At 44.8% G+C, this 23,928-nt stretch overlaps 2 protein-coding genes across 2 annotated transcripts in view; both read right to left on the bottom strand.

Moving 5' to 3' along the window:
• Positions 1-7,456, bottom strand: part of LOC137097920 (H(+)/Cl(-) exchange transporter 7-like) — a 36,708-nt gene extending 29,252 nt beyond the window's left edge. The window contains exons 1-2 of the mRNA XM_067473382.1: positions 7,274-7,456; positions 994-1,068 (exon numbers count right to left, since the gene is read on the bottom strand). Coding sequence (XP_067329483.1) covers positions 994-1,068; positions 7,274-7,372 — 174 coding nt within the window. The 5' untranslated portion in view covers positions 7,373-7,456. The remainder of the gene's footprint in view (positions 1-993; positions 1,069-7,273) is intronic.
• A 4,446-nt stretch (positions 7,457-11,902) lies between these two features.
• Positions 11,903-18,051, bottom strand: LOC137095003 (pentraxin-4-like). The gene is made up of 3 exons (XM_067461136.1): positions 17,787-18,051; positions 14,309-15,056; positions 11,903-13,326 (listed from the first exon to the last, which is right to left on the bottom strand). The coding sequence occupies exons 1-3, from the start codon at positions 17,913-17,915 to the stop codon at positions 12,683-12,685; spliced, it is 1,521 nt and encodes a 506-aa protein (XP_067317237.1). The 5' UTR covers positions 17,916-18,051; the 3' UTR covers positions 11,903-12,682.
• Between the last annotated feature and the right edge of the window lie 5,877 nt (positions 18,052-23,928).

Raw genomic sequence — 23,928 nt, 5'->3', positions numbered from 1 at the left:
ACTGTATTTTATCTTGTGGGGCATTGATTGCCAAATGTAAACCGCCTCAAGTCGCCTCCGGGCTGAGAGGGGCGGTATACAAGCATAGTAAATAAATAAATAAATAAATAATATTTTAATTGCCATGGTTTCAATAGTATGGGATCCTGGGAGTTGTAGTTTGGGAATCTTGAGCAAAGAAGTCTAAACATCTTGGAAAATTACATCTCCCGGGATACCATAGCATTGAAGGCATGGCAATTAAAACAATGCCAAACACCACTCATTCTAACAGTACAAATCTACCCACAGATGACTTACACACATATATACATATACAAATATATATGTATACATGAATATATAGGCATATTTGAATATATGTATATGTATGTATGTGTACATGTGTGTATAGCATATACACATACATATATATGTTTATATGTATGTGCATATATAGGTACATGTCTGTAGATTTGTGTACATGTGTATGTCTATGTATGTAAACATATATATACACATACATATATACACATATATATTCATGAATGCATATATATTCTTATGCACATGTATACACATATATTTGTATATGTATATATGTATGTATGCGCAGATATAGGTACGTGTGTATGTATATATATGCATTTTGTGTATACATATATGCATATATATGTATACATACATAAGCATATATGTATACACATACATACACATATATTCAAATATGCCTATATATTCATGTATACATATATATTTGTATATGTATATATGTGTGTAAGAATATATACAAACATGCACATATATGTAATTCAGTACCTATTCAACTGCCACAGGTCAATGCTATGCAACCCCAAGAATTGTAGTTTGGTACTCTTTGGCAGAGAAAGTGACAGACTGTGTCAAACTACAATTCCCAGGATCCCACAGTCTTGAGCCAGTTCAAGCAGGGTCAACCTGCATTAATTGGCTTCCTTGAAGGGCTGGCGTAGCCCCTTGAACCCTTAGACTGACCGGTTCCTGATCATCGCTGAGGTCCACATTGCTCAGGCCTCCGAGCCGCGAAGAGGAGGAGGAGGATGAAGTCAGCTGAAGGGACAGAAAGAGAAAAGAAACATTATACATATGAAGATGCAATGACGCCTGTCTGGGTTTGACTCAGATTTTTAATGGTGTTCTATCGAAAGGACCGTGTTCTAGGTCTTCCAATGGATTCCTAAGGGTTTTTATTTTTTTTTCCAGGGAAGAATAATCCTGAGAAGGTGCCTTCCTTTGAGGCTGAGAGAGTGTGACCTGCCCAAGGTTAACCAGTGTGTTTCTTGAGATAGGATTCGAACCCTGTTCTCTAGAGCCATTTGTATGTATTTTCAGAAGCCTTACACCTTCTCTTCTGAGGCCACACCAAACTATAACTCCCAGGATCACACAGTATTTAAGTGGGGCCAAACTGCATTCATTCTGCAGTGTAGATTCACCTGCAGAGATGGGGCAGGGGGAGAAACACAAAGGACTGAATTATTATTATTATTATTATTATTATTATTATTAGCTGCTTCTCCGCTTCTCAGAGAAGCAGATGGCGGAAACAGAAGAACGGCCTGCCTCAGGGGAGCATGCTTGCTCCATCCATGTTCAACATCTACACAAATGACCAGCCATGGCCAGAGGGACAGAGAGTTTCATCTATGCTGATGATCGTGCCATTACTGCTCAAGCAGGGAGCTTTGAGATGGTTTAACAGAAGCTCTCTGAAGCTCTAGGTGCCCTTACTGCCTACTACAGGGAAAACCAGCTGATCCCCAACCCATCTAAAACACAGATAAGTTCTTTTCACCTAAAGAACAGACAAGCATCCTGTGGTCTGAGGATTACCTGGGAAGGAATCCCACTGGAGCATTGCAGCACACCCAAATACCTGGGAGTCACTTTGGACCGTGTTCTGACCTACAAGAAGCACTGCCTGAATATCAAGCAAAAGGTGGGTGCTAGAAACAATATCATACGAAAGCTGACTGGCACAACCTGGGGATCACAACCAGACACAGGGAAGACATCTGCCCTTGCGCTATGCTACTCTGCTGCTGAGTATGCATGCCCAGTGTGGAACACATCTCACCACGCTAAAACAGTGGATGTGGCTCTTAATGAGACATGCTGCATAATCACAGGGTGTCTGCGCCCTACACCACTGGAGAAACTACACTGCTTAGCCGGTATTGCACCACCTGACATCTGCCGGGAAGTAGCAACCAATAGTGAAAGGACGAAGGCAGTGACATCTCTAGCTCATCCCTTGTTTGGGTATCAGCCAGCACATCAATGACTTAAATCAAGAAATAGTTTTCTAAGATCTACAGAGACACTCGCTGGAACACCCCAGCAAGCGAGAGTCCAAAAGTGGCAGGCTCAAACCCAGAACCTCAACCAATGGCTGATACCAAATGAGAGACTCCCCCCGGGGCACACAGAGGACTGGGCGACTTGAAAGGCGCTGAACAGACTGCGCTCTGGCAACACGAGATGCAGAGCCAACCTCAAGAAATGGGGCTACAAAGTGGAATCCTCAACATGCGAGTGCGGAGAAGAACAAACCACTGATCACCTGCTGCAATGCAACCTGAGCCCTGCCACATGCACCATGGAGGACCTTCTTGCGGCAACACCAGAGGTACTACAAGTGGCCAGATACTGGTCAAAGGACATTTAATCAACTACCAAGTTTGCAAAATTTGTCTTTTGTCTGCCTGTTTGTTTGTTTTGTTAAAAATGTAATACAACTGTCTAGTTTAGTGGTTCTCAACCTGAGGTCCCCAGATGTTTTTGGCCTTCAACTCCCAGAAATCCTAACAGCTGGTAAACTGGCTAGGATTTCTGGGAGTTGTAGGCAAAAAACATCTGGGGACCCTAGGTTGAGAACCACTGGTCGAGTTTATCCTGACACGATAAATAAGTAAGCACCTTCTCTTCCTCTTTCAGTCTAAGGGAATTTCTTGATGAATGGCACACAAATTGCACAATACAGCACCAACAAGTCCCTTCTTGCACAAGAGGACCGCTCCCAATAATAAGGTCAAAAAAAGAAAGTATCTATTCTACACTATAGAATAAATACAGTTTGGCATTGCTTTGTTTTCCATGGCTCAATGCTGTAGGACCTTGGGAGTTGTAGTTTGGTGAAACACCAGCCCTCTTGGGAAGAGAAGACCTTGTACTGTACAAAGACAATTCCCATATAAAACATTTGTAAACACAATATTATCTGGGCTTGCTTTATGTGCATTGAATCCCTTGCAGGAAGAAAAGAGGGGTACTAGTGATAATATATCATACTAGCTGTCCCCTGCCACGCGTTGCTGTGGCCCAGTCTGTTGATCTGGAAAATAAAGTAATGAGAAAGTGTTGGTTTCTAATATATGTAATTTCTTTATGCTTGTGGGTAAACAGTATTTCTTTGTTTCTTTGTCAGTGCTGATGTAAAGATTGTCTGGTTTGCCTAATCTGGAACATGCAACATATAATTGTCCTTCTTTAAGGGTCCCTTTCAAATCTATGATACTATATCTTTCTGTGTGTGTGAATCATATCTATCTATCTATCTCTATCTCGATGACTGGGTGGCTCTTTGTCAGGAGGACTTTGATTACGTTTTCTTGCCCTGATGAAGGGAGTTGGATTGGATGGCACAGTGGGTTAAAGCACTGAGCTGCTGAGCTTGTTGATCGAAAGGTCGCAGGTTCGATTCCGGGGAGCGGCATGAGCTTCCGCTGTCAGCCCTAGCTTCTGCCAACCTAGCAGTTTGAAAACATGCAAATGTGAGTAGATCAATAGGTACCGCTCCGGCGGGAAGGTAACGGCGCTCCATGCAGTCATGCCGGCCACATGACCTTGGAGGTGTCTAAGGACAACGCTGGCTCTTCGGCTTAGAAATGGAGATGAGCACCACACCCCAGAGTCAGACATGACTGGACTTAATGTCAGGGGACTACCTTTACCTTTACCTAAGTATTTTCTGTTAGTCATGGGGGTTCTGTGTGGGAAGTTTGCCCCAATTCTGTCGTTCTTGGGGTTCAGAATGCTCTTTGACTGTATGTGAACTGTGAATCCCAGTGACTACAACTCCCAAATGTCAAGGTGTATTTCCCTCAAACTCCATCTGTGTTTATATTTGGGCATATGGAATATTCGTGCCAAGTTTGGTCCAGATCCATCATTGTTTGAGTCCACAATGCTCTCTGGATGTAGGTGAGTTCAGAATGCTCTTTGATTGTAGGTGAACTATAAATCCCAGCAACTACAACTCCCAAGTGGACTCCAACTCCCATAATTCCTAACAGCCATTGTTTGAGTCCACAGTGCTCTCTGGATGTAGGTGAACTACAACTCCCAAACTCAAGGTCAATGCCCACCAATTCCTTCTAGTGCTTTCTGTTGGTCAGAGGAGTCCTGTGTGCCAAGTTTGGTTCAATTCTATCGTTGATGGAGTTCAGAATGCTCTTTGATTGTAGGTGAACTATCAATCCCAACAACTACAACTCCCAAGAGTCAAGGTCTAATTTCCCCAAACTCTACCAGTGTTCATATTTGGGCAGATTGAGTATTCTTGCCAGGTTTGGTCCAGATCCATCATTGTTTGAGTCCACAGTGCTCTCTGGATGTAGGTGAACTACAACTCCCAAACTCAAGGTCAATGCCCACCAAACCCTTCTAGTGTTTTCTGTTGGTCATGGCAGTCCTGTGTGCCAAGTTTGGTTCCATTCCATCGTTGGTGGAGTTCAGGATGCTCTTTGATAGTAGGTGAACTATAAATCCCAGCAACTACAACTCCCAAATAACAAAATCATAATTTTTTGAGAGATGGTCACTCCTTGTGTTGTGAGATGTAATTTTGTTCATTGGTTCTTTTGTTTTTAAGGTACTCATTATGCAGAGAGCATTTTTATATATATAGATAGATTGTAGGGCAGGGTATTAGGAATAACAACAACAATAACAACAATGCTTTGCATCCAGTTAGCTCAAGGCAACATATTTTAATTTTATAGTACAGATGTCCCTTGGCCCAATGTGCCAATCAGTCTAAGCCAGTGTTTCTCAACCTTCCTAATGCTGCGACCCCTTAATACAGTTCCTTATGTTGTGGTGACCCCCAACCATAACATTATTTTCGTTGCTACTTCACAACTGTAATTTTGCTACTGTTATGAATTGCAATGTAAATATCTGATATGCAGGATGTATTTTCATTCACCGGACCAAATTTGGCACAAATCTGAATACTGGTGGGGTTGCGAGGGGATTGATTTTGCCACTTGGGAGTTGTAGTTGCTGGGATTTATAGTTCACCTACAATCAAAGACCCAATACCCGATCCCTCCTGACAGATGACCATCCAGCACACTGGAAATACCTCCAGAGAAGGAGACTCAGAATCTGCCGCGTTGTCCACAGTCAGATAAATCTGAACGTTTAGGAAGTTCTTCCTCATCTTTAGGTTGTCGTTTGGTGAAAACACAGCCCTCTTTGGCAGAGGAGGCTATGAAGAACTTGGCAAAACTATAACTCCCAGGGCCCCATAGCACTGAGTGGTTCAAGCGGCATTCTTTCTGCTTAGATGCCTCCTCTGACTCTTCCCATTTTTTTTTTAAAAAAGATCAATAGCATGTGATTTTCCCCTGGAAACAATGGAAGCCTTTTCATGAGAGGCTGTTTCGTGACCTCCATCTGATACTCAGCCAAAGGCTAGATCAGGCACGAGCAAACTTCGGCCCTCCGGGTGTTTTGGACTTCAACTCCCACAATTCCTAACAGCCTACCGGCTGTTAGGAATTGTGGGAGTTGAAGTCCAAAACACCCTGAGGGCCGAAGTTTGCCCGTGCCTGGGCTAGATCCTGGGAGTTGTAGTTTGACAAGGTCTCCAGTTGTACAGAAGCACAACTCCCAGGTTCCCATAGCACTGAGCCATGGCAGTCCAAGTGGGACCAAACTGGATTAAATTTACAGTGTAGATGACTGGACACTAGTTCAGCGCAAGATAAGGGGGATGATGTTTCTGCACTTCGGAATGAATGCAGTTCGAAACACCCCTGCCACGGGACTCTGGGAGTTGTAGTTTGGAAAGGCCTTCTCCGAGTGTGTCTACACCAGCCATGGGCAAAGTTAGGCCCTCCAAGTGTTTTGGACTTCAACTCCCACAATTCCTAACAGTCTCACTATGTAAAGACTCACTGCTAAGGGAGCCCTGGGATTTGTAGTTTTGGTTAGGAGGCACAAGACCCTTGGGAAAGTATAGGTGTTTTGGACTTCCATAATTCCTAAAAGTCCCACTTTGTAAAGGTTCACTGCTATGGGAGCCCTGGGATTTGTAGTTTGGCAGAGGAGGTGCAAGGCCCTTGGGAAACTATTGGTGTTTTGGACTTCAACTCCCATAATTCCTAACAGTCCCACTTTCTAAAGGCTCACTGCTAGGGGAGCCCTGGGATTTGTAGTGTGGGTGAGGAGACGGAAGGCACTTGGGAAACTATAGGTGTTTTGGACTTCAACTCCCATAATTCCTAACAGTCCCACTTTCTAAAGGCTCACTGCTAGGGGAGCCCTGGGATTTGTAGTTTGGCAGAGGAGGTGCAAGACCCTTGGGAAACTATAGGTGTTTTGGACTTCAACTCCCATAATTCCTAACAGTCCCACTTTCTATAGGTTCACTGCTAGGGGAGCCCTGAGATTTGTAGTTTGGGTGAGGAGGCGCAAGGCCCTTGGGAAACTATAAGTGCTTTGGACTTCAACTCCCATAATTCCTAACAGTTCCACTTTCTAAAGGCTCACTGCTAGGGGAGCCCTGAGATTTGTAGTTTGGCAGAGGAGTCGCAAGGCCCTTGGGAAACTATAGGTGTTTTGGACTTCAACTCCCATAATTCCTAATAGTCCCACTTTGTAAAGACTCACTGCCAGGGGAGCCCTGGGATTTGTAGTTTGGCAGAAGAGGTGCAAGGCCCTTGGGAACTACAGCTGTTTTGGACTTCAACTCCCATAATTCCTAACAGTCCTACTTTGTAAAGGCTCACTGCACACTGGGATTTGTAGTTTGGCAGAGGAGGCTCAAGGCCCTTTGGGAAACTACAGCCCCCTGGGGTTCCCTAGCAGTGAGCCATTAAAGTGTGGCCAAAGTGCAGTGCCTGAGAAGCCCCCTTTTGGCAGCAAGGAGGAAAGAAGGGAGGGGGACTGCGCCTGCGCAGAGAAGAAGAAGAAGATGATGATGAAGAGGAAGGGTGTCCCCCCGCGGCCCCCGTCGCCGCCTCACCTGCCTCCCTCTGGCGCCGTTGAGCAGGAGGGGCGTGGCCTCCCCGCGGCCCTCGGCCTCCCGCCCGGACCAAGACACCTTCTTCGAGACGTTCGCCATCGCCGCGGCCGAGGAGGGGAAGCCGGCAGGCGAAAGGGGCCCGCGGTCATGTGACCCGGCTGTGGAGAGAAAGAGGGAGGGAGGGAGGGGCGGGGCCAAGGGGGAGGAGGCGAAGAACGGGTGTCACGTGACGCCCCTGCCTCCCGGAGCATCACGGGAGATGGAGTCCCCAAGGCCCCAGACCAGGCATGGGCAAACTTCGGCCCTCCAGGTGTTTTGGACTTCAACTCCCAGAATTCCTAACAGCCTGGCCTCAGGCCCTCAGGCCCACTTGTGTGTAAACAGTATTTCTTGTTGTTTCTTTGTCAGTGTTGATGTGGATTGTTTCTGGTTTGCCTACTCTGGAATATGCAACATATCATAGTCCTTCTTTAGGGGTCTCTTTCAAATCTATGATACTATATCTGTGTGTGTGTGTGAGAATCATACCTATCTATATGACTGTATGGCTCTTTGTCAGGAGGGCTCTGATTACACTTTCTTTCCCTGGTGAACAGAGTTGGACTGGGTGGCCCCTTAAGTATTTTCTGTTGGTCATGGGGGTTCTGTGTGGGAAGTTTGCCCCAATTCTGTCGTTCATGGGGTTCAGAATGCTCTTTGATTGTAGGTAAATTATAAATCCCAGCAACTACAACTCCCAAATGTCAAGGTCTATTTCCCTTAAACTCCATCTGTGTTCATATTTGGACATATGGAATATTGGTTCCAAGTTTGGTCCAGATCTATCATTGTTTGAGTTCACAATGCTCTCTGGATGTAGGTGAACTACAACTCCCAAAGTCAAGGTCAATGTCCACCAAACCCTTCCAGTGTTTTCTGTTGGTCATGGAAGTCCTGAGTGCCAGGTTTGGCCCAATTCCATCATTGGTGGAGTTCAGAATGTTCTTTGGTTGTAGGCGAACTATAAATCCCAGCAACTACAACTCCCTAAGACAAAATCAACCCCCCCAACCCCACCAGTACTCAAATTTGGGCATATTGGGTATTTGCGCCAAATTTGGTCCAGTGAATGCAAATATATCCCAGCAACTACAACTTCCAAACAACAAAATCAATTTTTTTGAATGAAGGACATACATTGGGTTGTTAGGTGTCTTGTGTCCAAATTTGGTGTCAATTCATCCAGTGGTTTTGAGTTCTGTTAATCCCACAAACGAACATTACATTTTTATTTATATAGATACACACACATATATATGTATGTATATGTATATGTATATATATATATATATATATATATACACACACACATTTATATACATATATATACATACATATATATATACATATGCAGATGTATATACATATGCAGATACATATTTATACATATATACATATAAACACATACATACACATTTATATGCCTATATACACACATATATACATACAGACGTATATACATATGCACATGTATATACATATTTATACATATATGCATATACACACATAATACTCAGCGGCTTTCGATACCATCGATCATGGTATCCTTCTGGGTCGTCTCTCTGGGATGGGCCTCGGGGGCGCGGTTTTGTCGTGGCTCCGGTCCTTCCTGGAGGGACGCACCCAGATGGTGAAGCTGGGAGACGCCTGCTCTGACCCCTGGCCTTTGACCTGTGGGGTCCCGCAAGGCTCTATCTTGTCGCCCATGCTCTTCAACATCTACATGAAACCGCTGGGAGAGGTCATCCGGAGTTTTGGAGTTGGGTGCCATCTTTATGCGGATGACACACAACTCTACTACTCTTTTCCACCTAATTCCAAGGAGGCTTCTCGGGTGCTGGACGAGTGCCTGGCCGCTGTGTCGATCTGGATGAGGAAGAACAAGCTGAAGATCAATCCCGACAAGACAGAGGTCCTCCTGGTCGATCGTAAACCGGATCGGGGTATAGGGTGGCAACCTGTGTTGGACGGGGTTACACTCCCCCTGAAGCCACAGGTCCGCAGTTTGGGTGTCCTCTTGGATTCTTCGCTTACACTTGAGGCTCAGGTGTCGGCGGTATCCGGGAGGGCCTTTGCACAACTGAGACTTGTGCGCCAGCTGCGACCGTACCTCGTGAAGGCAGATCTGGCCGGGGTGGTCCACGCCTTGGTCACCTCTAGAATGGATTACTGCAATGCGCTCTACGTGGGGCTGCCCTTGAAGACGGCTCGGAAACTTCAATTGGTCCAGCGGGCAGCAGCCAGGATGTTAACCGGGGCCCATTATCAAGAGAGGTCTACCCCTCTGTTTAAGGAGCTCCACTGGCTGCCATTTATTTTCCGAGCCCAATTCAAGGTGCAGGTGCTCACCTACAAAGCCCTGAACGGTTTGGGACCACCCTACCTGCGTGACCGCATCTCCATCTACGAACCCACACGCTCACTCCGATCATCTGGGGAGGCCCTGCTCGTGATTCCACCCACGTCGCAAGCGCGTTTGGTGGGGACACGGGACAGGGCCTTCTCTGTGGCGGCCCCCCGACTTTGGAATGCCCTTCCAAAAGATCTCTGACAGGCCCCTACTTTAGCAGTTTTCAGAAGGAACCTAAAAACCTGGTTGTTCCGATATGCCTTCCCAGATTAGGAATTTCCCCCTTCCCAAGTCCTAGAAGCACCTTAGCACAACCGATGTTACTGCACACCGCACCTTTTAATCCATGTTCCTCCTGCCATCTCAGCATTTTAACCCCTGTACCCCATTGCGCCGGCCGAACCAGTTTTAATTGTGTCTTGAGGTAGTTATTGTTGTTATTTTGCTTGATTGCTTTGATTTGCTTTGTTTAGTATTGTGTTATGTTTTTTATTGTATTGTGTTTTGAGGCTCCGGCCTGTGTAAGCCGCATCGAGTCCTGCGGGAGATGCTAGCGGGGTACAAATAAAGTTAATAATAATAATAATAATAATATATACATATACATGCATACCCATATATACCTATATAAATATGAACGGGTTTAAAAAATAAACATCTAAACCCTTTAAAATGGATTAAAACATATTTATATTTAGTATAGATACTTTGTATCTATATGCATATCTATAATAAATGTTGTATATATTTTATTTTATATGTAAAATAAAATATATACAAATTTTATATCTAAAAAAACCCCTGCTTCTTGACAGGGAGTTGGACTGGATGGCCCATGAGGTCTCTTCCAATTCTATGATTCTAAGTCAAAATATGTTTGTAGGTTTTTTGCTTTTTTTGGCGTGAATAGGTTTGCTTCTTTAATCAAGTCAGGTGACCTAAAAAAAAATAAGGCAGAGCAAACCGAACAATGACTGAGAGGAGGAAGGTGATGCTTAGAAATGTGGGAGAAAGAGCCAGCTGTGACTCCAAGAGGTCACTGGAGGGTTGTAAGAAAGGGCCAGTTGTTGCCCCAAGAGTTCACCGAAGGGTCACGAGAAAAGGCCAGGTGTTGCCCCAAGAGTTCACTGAGAGGTCGCGAGAAAGGGCCAGTTGCCCCAAGAGCTTGCTGAGGTCGTAAGAAAGGGGCAGTTGTTGCCCCAAGGGTTCACCAAGAGGTTGCGAAAAAGGGCCAGTTGTTGCCCCAACTTCACCGAGAGATCGCAAGAAAAGACTAGGTATTGCCCCAAGAGTTCACTGAAAGGTCATGAGAAAGGGCCAGTTGTTGCCCCAAGAGTTCACTGAAATGTTGCAAGAACCAGTTGTTGCCCTAAGAGTTCATCAAGTGGTCGTGAGAAAGAGCCAGGTGTTGCCCTAGGGATTCACTGAGAGGTCTCGAGAAAGGGCCAGGTGTTGCCCCAAGAATTCACCAAAAGGTCACAAGAGCCAGTTGTTGCCCCCCAAATTCATTGAGAGGTCACAAAGCCAGGTGTTACTCCAAGAGGGCACTAGAGGGTTGCCATGGAGACCTAAATCAACCAGGTGCGCCAACTACCTGAAGAAGAGAGAGTTTTGTGTTTCGGTCTGAAGCTTTACCCATCCCTACAATTGTAAAACTTAGCATTATTTTTACTAATAAATGCCCTTACAAAATGCACACCCAGGGAATGCCAAATACTTTAGCTAGTATATTTATACATATCAACACATCTATATATATCTACATTCATATATACATGTGTATGTGTGTAAGACACACACACACATATACACACATATGCCCCCTTGATGCCTTGTAATCCTTGAATTATTTAATTTTTAGTAAACATATATTGGGGGCACCCATTATTAGAACACACCCATAACCCTCTGCAATTGTTGAATTAATAATTCTATAATAATTATTATTATTTTTAGCAAATTTAGCTTTCAGTGGGGGAAGTGAATATTTAAATAGTGGCGAGCAGAGGCTGAGAGAAGGCCCATGATTCAAGATCAGCATCCCTTCACCATCCTTCTCATCCAGGCCTGACTTTCCAGCTTAATCCATTTTTTCCAGAGACATGGCCTGCCTTAAAGGAGCAGCTTAGCTTTGCTTCCCTCTTGACATCAGGAAGGAAAAAGGGCCAAGCCAGGTCCAGAGCTCTTTCCCTCTTGGTCTCATCTGATGCAGGACAAAATAAGGTCACGAGCGAGGAACAAAGTTACTTTATTGATGCATTCAACTCCCTTCCCTCCCCTGATTATTTGCAGTTACTTTTTCAGTAAAGGGCATTTAGAGGCACTTGTAAGAAGCATTATTTCCAATAGATGCCCATGCCGCATGCCAGTCTCTTCTTCTTCCTCTACTTCTTTGTACTTCTCTTTATATCCCTCAAAAAAGAAACTCAAAGCGCCATACAGTAAAACCAATCAAAACAATATAAAACCTAAACATATACAAACATTAAAATAGATTTTCATATTAACAGTTTTAAAAACAAAGTTAAAACCAATTTAAACCAATAGCTATGACTCCTAAAGAATGCATGAAACTACAGGGCCCAGAATTACATAGTATTGAGCCATGGCAGTTGGAGTTGGGTCAAATAGCATGCATTCTGTATAATGTAGAGGCACCTATGGCCTGACCCTTTCCATTTAATATGCACACATGCATATAATTATGTGTATGTATGTATGTATACACACATATTCTGTGGTCGAGAGTGCTTGTCTGTCTATCTATCTATATATATATGGAAAATTAGAATCCAAAACATTTTTCTACCCTCAGAAATAAAAGGTTTAGCAATGCAATTGGATTCTTGCCACTCTCTGTTTGCAACCCTTTATAGTCTGAACCAACTAAAAATATACACACAGATATATATGTGGAAATGAGAACAGGATTGTTTCTGCAGGATTTATAAGGAGAAAAAAATACCACCATAAGCTGCATCCTAGAGGTTTTTGGCCCATGGCATGTGTCCCTTTTTCTTTCAAAGGCAATGTTCGAGGCAGGCGCAGTCCACCTTCTCCACTGATCCATGGAGTTCAGAGACATTGGCCAAAGTGAGGAGGGGTCCTCGAGGAACTCCGTTCCCGACTGCCATTCCGGAGACCTCCCCAGGTGTTAGAGCCCGGTCCCACAGTGCCACTCCTGCCAAGGACCCCACAAATGATTCGGAGGCTTCAAACCCGCCTCCAAGGCTGTCCTGCTCCTGGCCCAGGACCAGTGACCCTCCTGAGGGGATCTCATAGCCCTTGCGGAAGTGGGAGCCCACTGAGACCACCCTCCGGTCCACGTAGAACCAGTAGCGGCCCTGGAGGGAGGACCAGATGACGCAGAAGTGGTGCCAGGCCCCGTCCAGGAGGCGCCCCACAGGAAGCTCCCGGAAAGCGGGATCCCCGATGACAAAGTGGACGGTGCTGCGCGGGGCTGCGTCCCGTCCGTGGAGCACCAGCTTGTTATCGTTCTCCTCTGTGGCGTAAGATAGGATCGTGCCCAAGTAGCCAGCTCCCGTGCGGACCCAGCCGCAGAGGCTCAACTCAAGCAGAGCAGCCGGGAGGAAGGATGGACCAAAGGAGGCAAAGCTCTCAGTGGAATTGTTGGGGAAGACCAGCATGGAGCCCACATTGCAGACTGCGAGGAGGAAGGGAGGAAACAGGATATAATTATAAGGATAATGATAACAACAACAATCATAATAATATCAATACATCACACAGTCCTAAACGCTTGGGAAGTTTTTGACTTGTGATTTTGTGATATGAAATCCAGCATATATATCTCGTTTGCTGTGTCATACTGTATTTTTGTGTCAGTAAAATAATAATACTAATAATAATAATAATAATAATAATAGCAGCAGCAGCATTGGGGAAGACTAGCATGAAGCCCACATTGTAGGGAGGAAGGGAGGAGAGAGGAAATAAGAATAAAGGCAATGGCAATAACAACAATAATAGTTTTAGCTATTGTTCTTAGATGTTTATATCAAGTCTTAAATGTATTTTAAGCGTTATGTTTGCATGGGTCATTTAGGTTTTCATTGAGTTGTTGCAGGTTTTTTCGGGCTATATGGCCATGTTCTAGAGGCATTCTCTCCTGACGTTTCACCTGCATAAGTTTTCATTATCGATTATTTTGTCTATTGTTAAGTTTAAAGTTCAGTTGCTTTTATATTGCTTAATGTGGTCTGTCCTGATGTAATTTGTTTGTATGTCTTCCCTTTTGGCACTTAATGTTTTCTGTACATGTTGGAAACTCCCTGAGTCCCTTCGGGGAGATAGGGCAGTCTACAAAAAATGTTTAATAACAATAACAATAATAATAATAATAATAATAATAATAATAATAATAAGGAAGACCTCAATGGACCTCACATTGCAGACTGCAAGGGAGGGAGGAGAGATGAAATAAAAGTGATAACAACATTGACAATGCTATGGAGTTTGATGAGGCACCAGCAATCTCAGGCAGAGACACCTCAAGGCCTTGTCAAACTACAACACACAGATCACATAGCATTGGGCCATAGCAGTTCAAGTGGTCTCCAACTGCATTCATTCTGCAGTGCAGGTGCCCCCAAAGTGGGTGAGGCTAAGAACGCCTTGGTACGCACTTGTGCCTGGCCTCCGCGTGGCTCCTGGTGCCTTCTGCCCCTTGTTCTGGGCGGCTGGCTGTGGTCCTGGCCGAGGGAGCTCCTCTGGGTCTGGGGGCATGTCCTTTGGGGCCCCCTCCAGGCCAAGAGGGCCCCCACTCTCCATCCCTTTGCTTTGCATCTGGGCCGCCACCAGTCGGATGCTTTCCTGCTGCAGCTTCTCCCTTTGCCGGTGCTTGGCCTGCAGCTTCCTCAAAGTGGGTCTCTGCCCACCAGCCGCCTGTGGCTCCTGGCTCAGAAGGTGGGCTGCGGCCAAGTGACCGGGCAAGATCACCTCGTTGTGGTCAGCACTCTCCTTCAGCTGTTGCTCTAGTCCATCTATCTTGCTCCCTTGGGCTTTCAGGGCATCCTGGAGCCCTTCGATTACTTTCTGGAGGCTTTCCAGCTTGGCCTGGCCCTCCTCGTTGCAAAGGGCCACTGCTTGGGTTAGATTGGCCAGGAGGGAGGCCTCGTGTTCCTTCTGGGCTTTCTTCTCCTGGTCCCTCCTTTCCGCCTCCTGCTTCTTGGCTTTGCGCTGAAACCTCTTGGCCCAGGATTTCAGCTGGTTGAGCTCGGCCTCCATGTTGGCCTGAGTGGCATTGGCCGCAGCCCCCATGGCCTCCTGCCGGACCCAGAGCTGCTCGAACCGGGCATCGATGTTGTAAGAGACATTATAGTTCCCAGCAATCTCTTGGAGACGGAGGAGGGTGACCTCCTGGAACCGGCGAAACTGAGGAAAGCCCCAAAATGGCAGGATTAGGGCATTTGGTAAAAGCATTCCAGTGGAATATAAGGGGAGAAACCCATGAAAAACTACCAACTTTCTAATTCAGAAAAGCAAGAAGACAACAATAAAAACGCAGGATTCCAATAATCAATTAAAGCATTCTGGAGTCAGATCGTATATGAGAAGAGAAACCAATCATGCAAAATGATGAAAAATGACCAACTTTCTTATTTAGGAAAGCAAAAAGTCAAAGCAAAACAAGGAAGTTAACATTTTGGAAGAAAATGGACTATATAGAAAAAAAAACCTAAAAATAATTTAAAAATATCATCAACTTCCTTATTTCAACTATGAAAAGTATGACTTCTTTGTTCACTTTGACTACAATAATCCATAATTTGGGTGAAGTGCCCCCTTGTTTTGGACAACTGCCTTTATTCCTGGATTCTGGGTAATGAAGCCCTTGGAAAGCGATCTATTCCCGTGGATGGTTATAGTGGACTACAACTCCCAACCTTGTTCCTTTGGATTCTAGATACTGAAATCCTCAATAAGGTACATTTGCAGGATTGTATGTATGTTTCTGGCCAATTTCCTGTTGGTTCCCACTACCAGAGAGCCCTGTGACTACCCCTACCAACGGTGGATCTGGACCAAACTTGGTACATAGACACCCCCCATGACCAACAGAAAATACTGGAGGGGTTTGGGAGGGGATTGATCTGCCATGGTGGGAGTTGTAGTTTATCCCGCATCCAGAGATCCCTGTGACCTCCACCGATGATGGATATGGACCAAACTTGGCACACAGAACCCTCATGACCAACAGAGGGGACTGGAAGGGGAATTGAGCATAGACTCTGGGAGTTGTAGTTCACAAACATTCATAAAGCACTCTGAACCCAACTGATTATGGATCTCAACCACACTTGGAACACAGACCCAATATGGCCAACTTTGAATAATGGTGGAGTTTGGAAGGGATTGAGCCACAATTCAGGAAGTTATAGTTCACCCACTTGAAGAGCACTGTGAAACCAACTGACAATCGATCTTGACCAAACTTGGCACATGGACCCAACAAAACCAACTTTGAATACAGGCAGGGTTTGGGAGGAATTGACCTTGACATTTGGGAGTTGTAGTTCGCCTACATCCAAAGAGCACTATGAAGCTAAATAATGATAGATCTGAACAATGACAGATGATGATGGGAGTTGTCGGTTACTCACCTTCTTATGCATTTTCTAATGGATTCATTCTTAAAATCCAAAACCCAACAATTAATGCTTTTATGCTTATTGTTACAAAAGACCTAACCCAGGCATTGCCAGTTACCTAAGCTAGTATAATATAGTGTAATAGTAACAGTGGAATCTGCCTTGGAGTCCAGTGGAGGCTCCTTTTTTTGGAGGTTTTTAAAGAGAGGCTGGATGACCATCTGTCGGGAAGGCTTTGATTTCTTGTCTGACAAAATGGGGGTTAGTTTAGATGGCTCTTGGGGTTCCTTCCAAATCTGTAATCCCATGATTCTAATATGGGATTCAAGAGCTCCTTTCCCTTCCCCACTGACTTCTTGGAGCAGATGAGTAAAACTGCCTATATTTAGGCCATGAGCAAGGCTCCAGCTGAGTGTCCTTATTTATAGGGTTAACTGGAAATATTTCTGCAGTAGAATTACTAGATTAACATGCTGCTGCTACGTTATATTTCTGACCACACAACATTGTGATCATTCCTTCTCAAAGTATGAGTGCCTCATCCATCAATCCCACCCTCAAGTTTATCCTATTCCTTATAGAACAGCTTATTTCATTTAATACATTCTCCTATAAAATGGAGTCAAAGTGATGTTTCACTGTATATGAAAATGCAAAATATTCTGGGAAATTCAGAATCTGTCAGATTATTTTGAGAGAGCAAAACCTCCTACTGATTTCTAAATATTTGGAGAGATTTCAGCTTGCTTTTGTTATAAAGGTGGGTTTAGCATCTGTCTCCAGAAACATCCATCCGACAACCTCAACTCTTTAAATTGTTTTAATGTACTTTAGGGTGCATCCACATCACCACATAATGCAGTTTGAATTTGCATTGTATAGTCAATGTAGGCCCAGTATGGATCCAGCCTTAATCCATTGTATAGTCAACACAGACCCAGTATGGATCCAGTCTCTGTCTTTTAATGTATGCGTTTTAATGGTCTTATATGTATTTTAACTAGGGCTAGATTTACACTGCTATATAACCCAGTTTATGTGCTTTGAACCAGATTATATGGTAGTGTAGACTAATGTAATCCAGTTTAAAGTGGATAAACTGTGGTCTGATACTGGGTTGTATAGTTGTACCTTGGGGAGAGGCAGGTAGGAGATCAATTAGTATTACTATTACTACACTATGTAAAAAGTTGAAACATTTTCTGTCCCTATTTTGAAAGTGTTATTTCCTGTTTAATGTAAGTTTTATTTCCTGTTTAATTTACTTGGAAAGCAGTTGTCCTCCAGAAACTTTGTTTCTGTAGCTGTCACAAACTACCTTGAGTTGGTTGAGATCCAATGAGATATTCATTGAATAACTAAAGCAAAATGTGCTGCAGAATGTCCCTCCCACAAAAACAAGGTTTCTGCAGTTTAATAAACTTTTCCCATGTTTTTATGATATAACCAATTATGAAATGACATTTATAACCCAGGAACAAAAATCGTGTTACATCATGTTATTATTACTCACCTGCTCTTCCAGTCGCCGAAATCTTTCAAAAAACGGCTTTCTTGCTTCTCCAGCCGCTGGTTGTTGAAGGAAGGCATCCTGGAGAAAAAGCGCAGCCAAAATCAGAAAAACGGACAGTTTTTGTCCCATCCTAAGAGTCTCTGAATGCAGGCTATGGAATCAAAAGATGTGGTTTAGTCTCAAATTCTGTTGTTTGTGTGAGCTGCTGTAGCTGCCTCTGCATACCTTCCTGAATGCTCTGCTTCCCTCCCTCCCTCCAAAAAGCTAAAAAGAGGCCCTGGATTGTGCTCAGAATAGATGAGATCCACAGACTTGTCTCTGGCATTCCCAAGGAGCCAAGTTTAGTCCAGAAGCCGGCGCCAGACGATGCGGCATAAGAGCAACGCAGAGGGGAGGGAAGCCCTCAAATTAGGAAAGGCCACCTACCTTTTTTGAGAACATGTCCATCTTCTCGCGTCTCATGCGCCACCAAATCTAAGGCGTACCTCTATTTTCAAAACCCCGAAACCAAAAAAAGTATTTGCTGCTGAATGTGGTGTGAAACAGTAAAAAGTGCAATCTTTGGCATTTGGCCATTAGAGGAAAAACGAAATGCAAAGATACAAAATTGGGGGACGCCTCGCTCGAGAGCAGTACGTGTGAAAAAGATCTCGGAGTCCTCGTGGACAACAAGTTAAACATGAGCCAACAATGTGATGTGGCGGCAAAAAAAGCCAATGGGATTTTGGCCTGCATCAATAGGAGAATAGTGTCTAGATCGAGGGAAGTCATGCTACCCCTCTATTCTGCTCTGGTTAGACCACACCTGGAATATTGTGTCCAAGAGAGATGTTGACAAGCTGGAATGTGTCCAGGGGAGGGTGACTAAAATGATCAAGGGTCTGGAGAACAAGCCCTATGAGGAGCGGCTTAAGGAGCTGGGCATGTTTAGCCTGAAGAAGAGAAAGGCTGAGAGGAGATATGATAGCCATGTATAAATATGTGAGAGGAAGCCACAGGGAGGAGGGAGCAAGCTTGTTTTCTGCTTCCCTGGAGACTAGGACGCAATGAAACAAGAAAGGAAATTCCATCTACAAGAAAGGAGATTCCATCTGAACATGAGGAAGAACTTCCTGACTGTGAGAGCTGTTCAGCAGTGGAACACTCTGCCCTGGAGTATGGCGGAGGCTCCTTCTTTGGCAGCTTTTAAACAGAGGCTGGATGGCCATCTGTCAGGGGTGATTTGAATGCAATATTCCTGCTTCTTGGCAGAATGGAGTTGGACTGGATGGCCCATGAGGTCTCTTCCAACTCTTTGATTCTAGGATTCTATGATTCTTTCTTTAAAAATAAATGTGTCAGAACATCAAACTTCCAGCAATGGAAATTAAAACCTTGGGGTGCATCTATGCTGCTGAATGAATCCACTTAAATTGCCTTGGTTCAATGCTATGAGATCTTGTAGTTTTGCAAAGCTTCGAGCCTTCTCTGCCAAAGAATGCTGATGCCTCACCAAACTACAAATCCCAGGATCCCATAGCATTGAGCCATGGCCATTAAGAGGTCCATCAAAGAGGAGCTCCTGAAGCAGCTTCCCCTTTAGTTTTGGCTTAGCACTAAGATCAATGTATGGTGATGCAGAGCATCTTCCCCCCCAAGCATTTGTAGTTCGCCAAGGGCCAGACAATGGATTCTGCTGCTTCCTGACCCAGCACACATAACTGGGTTCCTGTTTCCTCTCTGTGAATTCTCTGGCTTGTGCACTGGACCCTGGCCCAAAGATCAGGGAAATGTAGTTCTCCAAAGGACATTGCCCCACTCTCCACCATTTGCGGATTCCTTGAGGACTTTCTCTGCCCTCTCTGACTGACTTGGTGCCCTAGCGTCACGGACTTCCTCTATGAACTCCAAACCAAGCCGCTTGAGAAGCATGGCCCCCGCCTGTGGGTGCATGCCCTTGTTGCAAAGGATCATACCTCAGGAACTCTGCTGATTGCCTTTATTAAATTGCTGTGGGTTTTCTAATAAACTTTGCTGGGATGGGGAGGGGATGGGGACCCTTTTTATGAAATCTATGAGTTATGAAAGACTGTAAAGAATATATGTATGAAGTGTGTGTAATATGGAATGTAATGGAATGAGGTGCACCCTCACCCCTTTCCTTGCCTTTCCCCTCTTGAACTTTACCCTATAAAAGAATATGTGACCAGGGGATTACAGTTAAGGAAATCCAATTTCCTTGGAAGGAACTCCATTCCTATTGACATTGCATGGAAAATACTGGCAAATCTATGGCTTTGTTTTTCAGAGTTCAGACAAACAAAAGCCAGAGATTTTGTCAGCCAAAAGCCCGGAAAAACAGACTGATTACACCAATTGTGGTGTTTGTGCATGCTCCCTTGTGACAAAGGATCTCTTTGCCCACAAGGTTGAAGATCCAGACACCACCCATAGCCACCCTTTTTGCCTATACACATCTTTTATCAGGACCCAGGAAATCCCTTGTTCTCCCCATCCGCCTCCCTGCCGTGAAGAGATAAAAGGTGTTCCATCAGCTGGCAGACGCCTCCCAGGCATTCCGCCCCTCTGCGCTGTCAAACTAGAGCCCGCCTCCTGGCCGCTGATTGGACAATCTCTGGAGGCGCTCTGAGGGCTCTGATTGGCTCTCTGGAGGCAACAGCGGCGGCGATTGGAGGGAGGGTGGGACCAGCGGCCAAGCCTCCTCCCAGCTGTTCCAGAGCCGGCCAACCAGGACAGAGGGGACTGACAGGAGGCGGGCGGGAGATTCAAGCCAGGATTCCTTTGTTCTGTCTGTATAAATATGCCTGAAAATCACTGTACTGTATGCTTATAGAGGAAATATCCCTGTAATGCATCCTTTTCAGCTGAATCGCTAAATAAACGCCTCGGTCGCAGATTGCCTCTTCAGCCTCTGGCGAGATTGATTTTCAACGTTTTTGCGTTTTTTTGAATTGGCATCCGCTGGCCGCTCGCCAAGGTCAGGACCCCATTCGAGGTCCTTTGGGTCTCCCCTCGCTGGGAGAACCCCCCAAAAGAGCTCGATATCAATGGTGTGAATCTAATGTGCAGCTTCATTTTGCAAAGGTCATTTAGCCAAAAAAAGAAGAAGAAGTGAGCATTATATTTGAAGGAATTGGATATATAGACAGATAAATATTCATTTTTCACACAGTCTCAGGCCCCATCTGCACTGCCATATAATTCAGTTCAAAGCAGATAATCTGGATTCAGAAACTAGTCTATATAGCAGTGGAAATGGGGCCAGTGTAGATTCCTATAACCCAGTTCAATGCAATTAAACTGCATTCTGACACTGCATTCTATGGCAGTGTAGATGGGGTCTCTTTCACAAACACACACACACACACACATATATATATAATATTTAGGAAGAAACCCCCATCTAACTCTCCTCCTAGCTACACTCTCAAAGGAGAGCAGTTTGGCATCCCTTTAATTGCTATGGAATTTGAGGATTTGTAGTTTGTTGTGGCCCCAGAGCTCTCTGAGAAGAGGGTAGATAACTCACAAAACTACGCGTCCCAGGATTCCATACACTGAGCTACAGCAAAGTGGTGGCGAACTGAAATAGGCCCGCAGTGTGGATACAGCCTATAGGTGAAACACAGTATTAATAGATATTTAAACCTACATTTTATTGGAACATAAATGCATTTTAACTGTATCTCGCTATGTGTATATGTTTCCTGTGGAAACTTACTGATAACGCATGGGGTGCAGAGCCAAAATTAGTAATATCAACCCTGGCCTTGTCTTACTCAACTGCCCCATCTGGCACAAGTCTGCCCACGCAAAGCAGGTGAATATAACACTGAATAAAACTGTAGAATAATCACAGGATGTCTGAAACCTACATGTGGCTGATAGACTTTATAAGCTAGCTGGCACTGCCCCTCCTGATGTGCAACAGAAATTTGCTGCCAGTTGCAAGACAAAGGTTGAAAACTGTACAAGCCACCCACTATATGGCTCTCGGCCTCCTCCCAGTAGACTTAAATCAAGGAAAAGTTTCATGAGAACTACCACTCCTCTAAATGTTTCCCCAACAACAGCAAGAGTATTCTTCTGTTGCAATGTGTTGTCAAAGGCTTTAATGGCCAGAATCATTGGGTGTTTGTAAGTTTTTAGGACTGTATGGCCATGTTCCAGAAGCATTCTCTCCTAATGTTTCGCCTGCATCTATAGCAGGCATCCTCAAAGGTTTTGAGGACCTCACAACTTGAGGATACCTGCCATAGATGCAGGCAAAATGTCAGGAGAGGATGCTTCTGGAACATGGCCATGCAGCCTGAAAAACTCACAAAAACTTAATCTGACAATTCCAGCTGGATGGCCCCCGACAGGGGCAAACCAAGAATGACAACTTGTAAGTCCCTGAACAGACCCACAAGTGGAGCGAGCAGATCAAAAGGCAACCTGGCAAAATGACACTACCTAGAAGCACCCTCCACCTTGTGTGATTGCAGAGCAGAACAAACAACTCAGCATCTGTATGCTTGCCCACCATGCCCTGCCTCATGAACAGAGAAAGAACTGTTTCAAGCTACAGATAATAGTTGCTGTTGCCTGTTTTTGGTCAAAAATTATTGAGCTACTTGTGCTCCTTGTATTTTCTAAGTTTTATACTTATTTATTTATGCAATGCTTTTGGCACAAAATAAATATGCATTTTAATAGCATTCCGTTTTTATTTATCTATTTATTTAAAATATTTCTATCCCGCCCTTCTCCCCACAAGGGGGACTCAGCGCGGCCTCTCATGAGCATCAGAGGATGCTTTTGTTGTTCATTCATTCAGTCGTCTCTGACTCTTTGTGACCTCACAGACCAGCCCACGCCAGAGCTTATTTTCTGCTTCCTTGCAGACTAGGATGCGAAACAATGGCTTCAAATTGTTATAGAGCTAAATTTTAGGGGTCTTTGCCAGGAGGCAGAGACCAATTAGACTCCTCAAAGAGTTCTTTTTTCCCTGGCGAGACAGAGAAGCATCCCATATTTTTCCCTAATTTCCCAATGAAAAGTCTCACCAGTTGAGGAAAGCCATCGAAGTTTAATGCGATTCAGCTGAAATGGATGCAAAGCTGCAATCATTCGCCAGCAGAGCATGAGGAGATTACACCAATGCAGTCATATTTATAGTAAATTCAAATTTGCAGAGTTGAAACTCCCCGCCCCGGCTTCCCTGTTGTGATTGGGTGATGGGTGGACACCTGGGAGGCGGCCCTCCTGTCCCCGGCGCCTCTGGACCACAAGAAAGGAGATTCCATCTGAAGATGAGGAAGAACTTCCTGACTGTGAGAGCCGTTCAGCAGTGGAACTCTCTGCTCCGGAGTGTGGTGGAGGTTCCTTCTTTGGAAGCTTTTAAACAGAGGCTGGATGGCCATCTGTCAGGGGTGATTTGAATGCAATGTTCCTGCTTCTTGGCAGAATGGGGTTGGACTGGATGGCCCAGGAGGTCTCTTCCAACTCTTTGATTCTATGATTCCTGATGATCTTAAGCTTCGTTTTACTTCTGTTTGAACCCTCTTGTGCCCCCTGTTGTTGTTGTTCATTCGTTCAGTCGTCTCCGACTCTTCGTGACCTCATGGACCAGCCCACGCCAGAGCTCCCTGTCGGTCGTCACCACCCCCAGCTCCTTCAAGGTCAGTCCAGTCACTTCAAGGATGCCATCCATCCATCTTGCCCTTGGTCGGCCCCTCTTCCTTTTGCCTTCCACTTTCCCCAGCATAATTGTCTTCTTCAGGCTTTCCTGTCTCCTCATGATGTGGCCAAAGTACTTCAACTTTGTCTCTAGTCTCCTTCCCTCCAGTGAGCAGTTGGGCTTTATTTCCTGGAGGATGGACTGGTTGGATCTTCTCGCAGTCCAAGGCACTCTCAGAACTTTCCTCCAGCACCACAGCTCAAAAGCATCTCTCTTCCTTCGCTCAGCCTTTCCTAAGGTCCAGCTCTCACAGCATAAATACCATAAAAATTATGCTAACAGCATAAATACCATAAAAATTACAATTCACAATAAAATCATTTTAAAACATTGTACACCATCAGTAAAATTTAACAACAAATAGATTAACGTGCCAATAAAACCCAAGCTGAGCTGGGAGAATCCATGTCACAAAATCCA

Source organism: Anolis sagrei, chromosome X (assembly GCF_037176765.1).
Source record: "Anolis sagrei isolate rAnoSag1 chromosome X, rAnoSag1.mat, whole genome shotgun sequence".
Classification (NCBI taxonomy): domain Eukaryota; kingdom Metazoa; phylum Chordata; class Lepidosauria; order Squamata; family Dactyloidae; genus Anolis; species Anolis sagrei.
This window is presented reverse-complemented; position numbering and strand designations above follow the sequence as displayed.